The 9922-nt window shown below is 34.9% G+C and overlaps 1 protein-coding gene and 1 long non-coding RNA gene across 4 annotated transcripts; both read left to right on the forward strand.

The window, feature by feature from the left end:
* The first annotated feature begins 867 nt into the window (after window positions 1-867).
* LOC122282554 (serine/threonine-protein kinase SAPK3-like) lies at window positions 868-5265 on the forward strand. 3 transcript variants are annotated; one of them, XM_043094489.1, is made up of 10 exons: window positions 870-1664; window positions 1917-2036; window positions 2161-2235; window positions 3305-3406; window positions 3517-3570; window positions 3650-3742; window positions 3871-3963; window positions 4179-4283; window positions 4397-4495; window positions 4799-5265. In XM_043094489.1, exons 4-10 carry the CDS (start codon window positions 3338-3340, stop codon window positions 5075-5077), a joined length of 792 nt encoding a protein of 263 aa, XP_042950423.1. In that variant the 5' UTR covers window positions 870-1664; window positions 1917-2036; window positions 2161-2235; window positions 3305-3337; the 3' UTR covers window positions 5078-5265. The 3 variants fall into 3 exon arrangements, with proteins under 3 accessions (XP_042950422.1, XP_042950423.1, XP_042950424.1); XM_043094490.1 differs by having other exon boundaries at window positions 1917-2032; XM_043094488.1 differs by lacking the exon at window positions 1917-2036 and having other exon boundaries at window positions 868-1664.
* A 2912-nt stretch (window positions 5266-8177) lies between these two features.
* On the forward strand, window positions 8178-8972 carry LOC122282590. The gene is made up of 3 exons (XR_006230422.1): window positions 8178-8274; window positions 8382-8487; window positions 8584-8972. It is a non-coding gene; the product is annotated as an uncharacterized LOC122282590 (long non-coding RNA).
* Window positions 8973-9922: the final 950 nt, after the last annotated feature.

Below are 9922 nucleotides of genomic sequence, written 5' to 3' on the forward strand. Positions count from 1 at the left end.
TTTAGAGGATCCAAATGTGACAGGGGAAATTCTGTTCGAGTGAGAAGGGGTTGGATGTGATCGGAGGGGCAAATGGGAAGAACAACGAAATGGCCAGAAAAGACTTGAGTTATTAGCCGGTAGAAGTAGAAGAAGTAAGATCATTTTTGTCAGGCGTGAATTTACCAAAACAGACACCAAATAAGCTGCACTCAGACAGCACATTGGAAGGCAATCTGGTCTATTCCAATCATAGAATTATCAAAATAACCATTAGATTAGTCTCATTCAGGCAATACATTGAAGGGCAATTCCATTCAAGTCTAATCTTCTCCTCAAAGTCAATATATTAGCAAATTATACAATTGTAAGAAAATCATACTTTTTGCTCCTCTCCTTAAATTTTACTACAAATCTACCTAAGAAAACGTAATAAAAATTAAGGTGCACCTGACATTGTCTTTCCTTCCAATGAAGGATGCGAATTTTCTATATTTTTATTGAGCAATGTTACATACAGTTGTGAAATTGTAAATGTCGTGCAATCATTTTAAAAAAGAATAGGGTCTACAATTAAAAAGTTATTTTTTTATGTAAATTTCATATTAATTATTTTTTTCAAAATGACTGTACACTACTTACACAATCACGACTATAAATATCATTTTTTATTTTTATTTTTTCTACGTACGTGCATTCACGGGATAAGAAAAGAAGAGAATAAAAAAATAAAATAAAAGGAAGAAGCGAGAGCTACATACAAAAGCTATACGGCTCCGACTCCCATAATTATTATTATAGATAACAGTATTTCCACTTTAATAGAACCGACAGCCACAACGTACAAATCTACCTCAGACCCACTTCCATTTTTCTATATTCGGACGACGACAGCAACTTAACAGGCGCCCCTCCTGGGACCGTAAACCTACGCATCCCTATTCAAGCAAAACCCGCCTCGTGTCACATACGTACGACGCGGTCTTTGGTGGTGTCAGACTCAAAAGAGTCAGAGTCAGACTGTTTTCGAGCGACACTTCAAAGCGAGGCTTCATAAAAGATACGTGTCCCTGATTCTGTCATAAACAGATCCATCTTTGGATCATTGTTAGATCTTTAAGATATTTTTTTTTCCTTCCCAAATAATTATATACAATGATTTAGGCTTGGATTATGTGTTAGACCTTTTTGTTAAGTTCTTGGAAAGTTTTGAGGGCGACGCTCCCCTACTCTTTTGAAAGCAGTCTTCCCTTTCTCTCTCTGAATTATTTGGCTTTTAATTTAGCTTCTCTCTATTTTCGGTCAGATTTATTACTGTTCTTCATTTGGGTTTTTGTTGTAATCTCTTTGCACTTAAGAACTTGTCAATACTTGGTGTTCTTGCTTTGTCTCTCTGTTTCTAGAATTCTCAGCTGTGCGATTTCTTGTTTTTAAAATTTGGTTGGCTTTGTTTTCTTTTTGTTGCTATTTGGGGCTTTTGGACTGTGTGTGAATTTTGAAATAGAACAGTACTATTTTTTTTTTTCGCGCGCGTGAGAGAGTTTCAATTGGAGTGAGTTGAGATGGAGGAGCGATATGAACCAATGAAGGAGCTTGGTTCAGGGAATTTCGGAGTGGCAAGGTTGGTAAGAGATAAGAAGACAAAGGAGCTTGTTGCTGTCAAGTGCATAGAAAGGGGGAAGAAGGTAATTTTTTGTTAAGTTTTACTTATTTCATGAATTGCACTTATTAATTAGACTCGTTGCTCTTCTGATAAGTAGAAATTGGCCGAGGGATTTTGTTTCAAATTCGCTCGCTCTCTCTCTCTCTCTCTCTCTCTCTCTCTCTCTCTCTCTCTCTCTCTCTCTCTCTCTCTCTCTCTGTAATTGTTTTGGAGAATTTTCACTGTTTATGAAAAATAATTGTAGAAAAGTTATTTTGCTGATTGTTTTGTGTAGTTACAAATATTGGTGTCGAATCCGCTATGTCTAATGTCTATTGGGCAGAATAAGTACCATAGTGTTATCTCTGCGTCTTATATAGTCCACAGAAGACTGCTGGTGGAACGTTAGTTGTGAGTATGTAAATTTGGATGGGAGACTCGTTTAATGCTTTACTTCAATAAGTAGATTCACTTATTCAATTGCCCATGTAGCTGGTGATTCACATTTAATTTTTTTCTGATTTTTGTTCTTGTTTCAGATTGATGAGAATGTTCAGAGAGAAATCATTAACCACAGATCTCTGAGGCATCCAAACATTGTCAGGTTCAAAGAGGTAAGAATTTAATATTCTATTTGTTTATGCTCTACCTTAATTGGGGTGGGACTCTAAAGTATGATTTTTTTAATACCTGGACTTGTTGAAAGTTAGCTATAAGGATAACTCAAGCATGTAGGGATATGATTTATTAAGATTATGGATGACGAAACTTCTAACCATGTAGCAATCTCGGAAACTGAAACCCCAGCCTGTCAATTCAATAATCTGAAGCTGGTTTGCGTCTATTTTGTTTCCCTCTATTTCCATTTCCATCCAATACCCAAATTTCAATTTGTTAACTAGAGACTATTGAACTGTTCACTTTGACTAGAAGAACCCTCAATTCGCATAATTTTTTCATCAGTCTCTATCTCATTCGTATCATGATTAAATTGATAAACTATTTGCAATGTGTTTCTTGTTAAACCGACATATCTGCACAGGGAAGACAGTTTTGGAAATGGGGACACGTTATTTTGATAGCATCTGTATATAACACTAAATGATGTATGGAGATAGGGAACGCTAGAGCCAATGGCCTAGGTGGATGCTATTGATTTTGCCTTTTTTTGTTTATATATATATATATATATTTATTCTGGTTGTATATATATTTACATATTTTCTTGAGTTTTTGGGATTTATAAGAATTTTTCTTGGATTTTTAAAACCTTTTTTTTTTTTAATTTTAATTTGATTGCTGATGTGGAAATGAATGCCATTTGTTGGCTTCTAATTGGCCGACATGTGTATTCTTTTTCATGTGACACATTGTGCCTTTAAAAAATCAACGTGAATAGACAGAGAGACTTATTGCGAGTTTCTTAAAACTCAAAGATGAAATCTGCAAAAAGTGAAAACCCAAGGATGTTTTTTTTTTTTTTGTCTTTGTAAAACAGTGAAAACCGAAGGACAGATTCTGTAATTAACCCTAAATTCTATTGCATGTGTGATTAGCTAAAAGTTTAGCAGTCAAGATTATGGATAAAGAATCAAGCTTGAGCTTGCAGTGAAGATGATGGATAAATCTTTGTCGCATTGTATGTAGATAGGAGCATGCCTTAAAAGATCACATTGTTTGCAGGTTTTTCTGACTCCTACCCATTTAGCTATTGTCATGGAATATGCAGCCGGTGGTGAACTCTTTGAGAGGATATGCAGTGCTGGTCGATTTAGCGAAGATGAGGTTGTGATTGTGTAGATTGTAATTATCTCTTGCACATGATGGTCACACATATGGAAGTTGTTTATTTTGAAGTTTGCCTACTGACCATATGAACGTGACTCTCATGACAGGGCAGATTTTTCTTCCAGCAGCTAATCTCTGGAGTCAGCTACTGTCATACCATGGTATCGTATGTGTATTTTCTATAAATTATTGGAGTTACAAGCTTGTTCTTTCTTATATCATCCTCTGCTTTTAATGCAGGAAATTTGTCACAGGGATCTTAAACTGGAAAACACACTATTGGATGGGAGTCCAACGCCAAGACTTAAGATTTGTGATTTTGGCTACTCCAAGGTTAATGATTTCCTAGGTTTAATAAGGCTGTATTAAGTTGAGCTCAAGGAGTAGTTTTTATGCTTTCTGCAGTAACTATTCTGTTCAATTAATGATACATTTGATTTTGGATTCTTCATGCTTTGCAGTCTGCTTTGTTGCACTCGCAACCCAAATCAACAGTTGGAACACCTGCATACATTGCACCAGAGGTTCTCCAACGAAAGGAGTATGATGGAAAGGTACTAAAGTTCTCTACATTTTGATGTAGAATGTCTAGAAAGTTCTTTTCAGCATTTCCCTTATTTGTAAAGATGTTCTCGGTGGTTAAGACAAGCAATGTATTATTTATGGTCTTGCAGCTGTTTCTGACACTCAAAATAATCCTTTGGATTGATATTCCTATCATATCATCCATAATGTTTCTGTGTGCTTGATAATTTGGTAGTGCCTGTAGATTGCAGATGTTTGGTCCTGTGGTGTGACACTATATGTAATGTTGGTGGGAGCATACCCATTTGAGGATCCCGATGACCCTAGAAATTTTCGCAAGACGATTGGAGTGAGTTACCTCTGAACACCATAGTTATGGATAAATAAAATATTGACTGTGACTCTAATCCACATCATTGGTTGTTCCTAACCATATTCTTTATTCCATTTTATTGTTGACAGAGAATAATGAGCGTTCAGTACTCCATACCTGACTATGTACGTGTGTCTGCAGACTGCAGGCACCTACTTTCACGTATTTTTGTTGCGAATCCTGGCAAGGTAACTTGTCGTGCGATTATCAATGTTGAACATTATTCGTATTAGCACTTTTACCTTTAAATTGTCACAAAGGCACTAGGCCACTAATGGAAATGGATAGTTTCGTCTGCTTTTCTTAGCATTTATTACAAACCAACCTTGTTTCTTATTATAAATGCCTGAAAGAGATCACATAGGCAAATGCTGAGTCGATGTTATGCTTATTTCATAGATTTTCTGCTAATGAAGTTGGTTCAACTGCACCTTGTATCCAAATGACTCCTATAATATCTACTAACTAGTCCTCTCGATACCTATCCACAGAGGATCACTATCCCTGAGATAAAAAACCATCCTTGGTTTCTGAAAAACTTGCCAAAAGAGCTTGTAGAAATTGAGAAGACACCAGGTGAGGGAGCAAAATATGACCAACCAATTCAAAGTGTTGATGAAATTATGCGCATCATACAAGATGCAAAGATTCCCGAGGAAGGATCAAAAGCTGTTGGGGAAACCGCTGCTGGGGCATTGGACATTGATGACATAGAGGCTGATATTGAATCTGAAGCCGATGTCAGTGGCGACTATGTCACTGCTATGTGAACATGGTTGGGATACAAACTTTAGTCTGCATTTATTGTGTTGATCAAATTGTAGTTTGTACAGGACTATGCTGGAAACTCTTCCACAAGTAAATTTGAACCAAGTATCAATTTGGGTTTTGTGTATCAATTATCAAATATACTGGCATGTATATTTTCTCATCTTTATGGAAGATTTCAATTGTTACATTTTCTTTAGGTATTATTACAATTGCTATTGGCATGATTTTCATTGCTTGGAACATATCTTACTGTCTTGATAGGGAATATTAGTCATTTCAAATATGATACAATTTATGAAAATAAAATAGATTTGAATATAATATATTTGTTACTATCCTTTCTATGTAGAATGACTTGATTAAATAATCTCCTAAACTGATATGATCTCTATATTTGTATAATCTCCTAAACAAAAAGGGGTAATTTAAATGGTAAATAATAAAAAAAAAAATCTATTTATAAGTCGTGTGAAAAATACAAATAGTAAAATGCTTAAGTAATATAATTTAATTTAAATAAAAATTTTAAAATTTATAAATTATAATTTAAATTTTACTATTTAAATGACGTAGATGAAATATTTTACACACTGACTTGATAAACATTTTGCTTTTAACGATCTTACCTAAAAAGCTCTTACCTATTGGTGGACGTCGGCATCGTAATGCTGAACCATCGATCTTTTTTCTCAACGCATTTTCTCTCATTTTTCCGTTTCTCTTTCAATTACCATTGCATTACAAAATCTTTCGCATGGCTTGCCGTGAGTTGAGAATAGCGTAAAATGTTCTAGGTATGATGCTTTTCCATGTGTTAATCTTCAGTTCATGCGCGTTCTTGCAAAAATTGACATGTTAGGAAATTTAATTCAAGAGTTTTACTATTTATTATCTTCATACATCACACAACACATTTATTTGTATTTATCTTTAAAATTTTTTGGCTTTATTCTTTTTAAATTATTAAATTTTTCCACTCATCATCTATATACCACACATTTAATAAGAGAAAAAAAATAAAAAATAAATAAAAAATGTGATGTGGTGTGCATCCGGATCGGATTTTTTCCCGGTCCGGATCCGAAACCCGGAATCTGGGTGAATCCGGGCGGTTATCCGCCCGGATTACACCCGGGCGGTTAAGAAAAACCCGGATCCGGTTACGGATCCGGTTTTCTAATCCGGTAATCCGTAACCGGATATTACATTCGGATGTTTTTTTCTCTTGCCGAAACGACACCGTTTATTTCTTACATTTAATTCCTCTCAAGCTCTCAAGCCGAACGAATCCTCTCTTCAGCTCTCTGTCTCGTCTCGTCTCTCAAGTTCTCATCCAAAACCCTAGCCGTGCCGATTGCGAATCTGTCTATCTCTGTCTCTGTCTGTATGCTAATCGAAACCGACAGTATGCTAATCTCTCTCTCTCTCTCTCTCTCTCTCTCTCTCTCTCTCTCTGTCTTTCTCTCGGTTTGGTTGGATTTTTCTGGGTTTGTGTTTGATTTTCGCTTGGTCTGTTTGGGTTTGTGTTTGATTTTCTGGGTTTATTATTTTGTGAAGCTGATGTTTATATCTCTTTTCCTTTTTCATGCTTTTAGTCTCTTTGTCTCTGTCTTTTTCTCGGTTTGGTTGGATTTTTCTGGGTTTGAGCTTGATTTTCGCTTGGTCTGTTTGGGTTTGTGTTTGATTTTCGCTTAGTCTAGTTTGGGTTTGTGTTTGATTTTCTGGGTTTGGAAAGGTAGTCATCATTTTCTGGCTTCATCGCTTGGTCTATTTGGGTTTGTGTTTGATTTTATGGGTTTGGAAAGGTAGTCATCATTTTCTGGCTTCATTATTTCTATACTTGCCATCCAACGGTATGTAGATTTTAATTGGTTAATATCAATTATTGTGACTTGGCTTTTGATTATAATCATTTACAGATTTATATGTTATGATGTTGATGATTCAATATGATTTATACTTGCCCTCCCAGTAGACACCTTTGCCAACTTGCAGTTCAAAAAGATCATCACCAAGTAGAAAGAAGATGATATCTTAACACAATCATCTTACACTTTTACTTAGATAACAATTATGAGAGCATTGGGAATAATAAGATAACAATAACACCATCCATGCATCTATATCATTTTCCCTTTTAATTTAAGAATAGAAACAAAGGGGCCTAATTTCCACATTAATCTCTTCGAAGAAATCGGATACTCGCTTTTTCACGTAAACGTAGATAGCTCTTCTGCTCTTTAGACATGGCAACCACCTTTCTCAGCAGATTTGGAAGGTCCCTTTCTTGTATTTCTAGAAGGGGCTTTTCGACTGCTTGTGATGACAAGCTTCTCCTGCCAACCGGTAAATCCATGAACCTCTACTCTACGATCAACCAAGCGCTTCACACCGCCTTGGAAACCGATCCTCGGTGAGCTCTCTCTTTCTTTTTCTGGTTTCTTAGGATTCAACTGTCTGTTACGATGAATCTCCGCTTTTTTTTAGCCTGTCAAGGAAGGCAAAAAAAAAAAAAAAAAAGATATCGTGTTTCTTATTAAACCTATAGCTGTTGCCGGTATATTATTTTTTTTAAGAAAAAGGCTAGGCGATAAATTCACAAAATTCCCAAATTTAAAGTTTGTGTCACCATTCATGCGTTTAGTAACCGAAAACTGAGAGGTTTATTAGCATCCAACGAATTGCAGGAGTGCGGAAGATGGCTCCCTTTTGCCTATTGTGGTGCAAAATATTTGTTTACTTCTATGATCTTCACATCTAAATTCTTATTTCGAAATGATTGAATTAAAATTGTCAGTTTTCTTAACTCCACAAACTTCTGTATATTGTCTTTTTGTCTAGTGGCTATTCTACAGAGTGGTAATGTATGAGGAATTGATTTCTAACTGAACTATCTTTGATGACTTTCCTTCTTCTTGTCACTAGTTGGTGTCAATTTTAATTACTCATTCATGTTAAGGAGGAGATATAAAAGTTTATGTTTTACTTAGATAACAATCATCTTACACTTTTACACTTTTACTTAGATGCCTTCCCTCTCTACCCTTTTACACCAATTTCTGTTCTTTTTGCCTATGATGTATACTTTCTGTGTTTAAAGCCAAACTTTCATTGGCGGGAAACAGTTATTCATCCAAGAAGTTTTCTGTACAAAACTTCTTGTCATCTAAAGGCAGATGGAAGGAAATTACTTCAGGTAATTCGTTCAAGAAGTTTTCTATTACACCTTGAATCAGTTCATATAATTAAAAAGGTAACACCTTGAACATATTGTTATTTTCTACCTTGTTTGTCTGTTAACAGTCATCTGCTTCAGTCATCACATTCATGGGATGTGAGTTCATAGTATGCATGGTATACCCTATTGGCATGTCAAACAGTGCAGCAAGATATTGGCCTGCAATTGATGGTGATGAATTCTCCATTAGTTTATTGGCTTTATGCATAGCTTATATGAATTCTCCATTAGTTACGCCTATTGATATTAATACTTGCTGTTGTCCAGGACTCACAGACCTTATTATACTTTAATTTAGAAAATGAACTGTCAGCCATAGCAATAGAGAGAAGACTTCTGAGATGCTGGCATTTTGGTCAATTTGTTATGAGCTGAACTTAAGGAGTATGATTCTCTACATTGGACTTCCTCTCTAGACTTGCCTATAAAGTGAAGAAGACTTTAAGAAACCATAAATGCCACTGGGTAAGATAAAAAAACTGGGTTAGACAAATACCGCTTGCTATTAATTTTGGGAGTTTTGCTGCCTCTTATCCTCTCCTTTTTCCCTGAACTTGTTTTTCCATATATTATGCAACAATATGCTTGTGCAGTTGATACTTGACTGTTATCCTCCCTTGTGCAGCTTCCTCAATTCCATATTCAACTTTCAAGATGTGAAGAGCATTGTATTTTTTTTTTTTAAATAGTAGTAGCATTGTAATATATTATTATTTATTTTGTTCTTTGTAATGGATTGTATTAGTTTAATTAGTTGTAATGTATTATTATTTATTTTGTTCTTTGTAATAGATTGTATTAGTTTTTAATTAGTTGTATTGTATTATTATTTATCTATGTTTTGCATTGAGATGTAAACAAAATATTATCTATTTTTGCATTTTTATTTATATATATCAGATATATTTTTTTTAAAAGTGCTATATATATTTTTTGGGGTTTTAAAGTCTAAAAAAAAATAAAAATAAAAATAAAAAAACCCGGATTAGACCCGGTTATAACCCGGATATCCGGGTTTTAAGGCAAAAACTACAAAAAAACCAGATATCCGGTTATAATCCGGATATCCGGATTAGACCCGGTTATCCGCCCGGATTGGAATCCGGGTCAATCCGGGCAGATAACCGCCCGGTTTTTAAAAGCCGGATCCGGATCCGGTTATGGCCGGATACCCAGATCCGGATCCGGTTGAACACCCCTAAGTTGTGTTTTGTAGAAATGATGAATAGAATTTTTCTTAATTCAATAAGTTAATGTATTCTAGTCCAGGATGGCTTTGCGTAATATTGGTATCCACACCATATTTAGGGATAGTTTTAAGTTGGTGGTTTGGTTTATTTGAAATTGCATAAGTCTAAGTAGCGTTTGGTTACTAGGTTGAGTTTAATTCAACTTAACTTATCTAATCTAATCATTATAATTTTTTCAACTTTCAATACAAAATATAATAAACAATTTAACTTTTTCAAATATTGAAATAATAATAATATTAAAAAATAAAATTATAATAATATTTTATTCAACTTTTAATTTTCAACTCATCTCAACTCAACTCATAACCCAAAATAGAGTTTGGGTTCTGTTGCTAGTCCTAAGCTGCTAGCAA

The sequence above is a fragment of the Carya illinoinensis genome, chromosome 11 (genome assembly GCF_018687715.1).
Source record: "Carya illinoinensis cultivar Pawnee chromosome 11, C.illinoinensisPawnee_v1, whole genome shotgun sequence".
Taxonomy (NCBI): domain Eukaryota; kingdom Viridiplantae; phylum Streptophyta; class Magnoliopsida; order Fagales; family Juglandaceae; genus Carya; species Carya illinoinensis.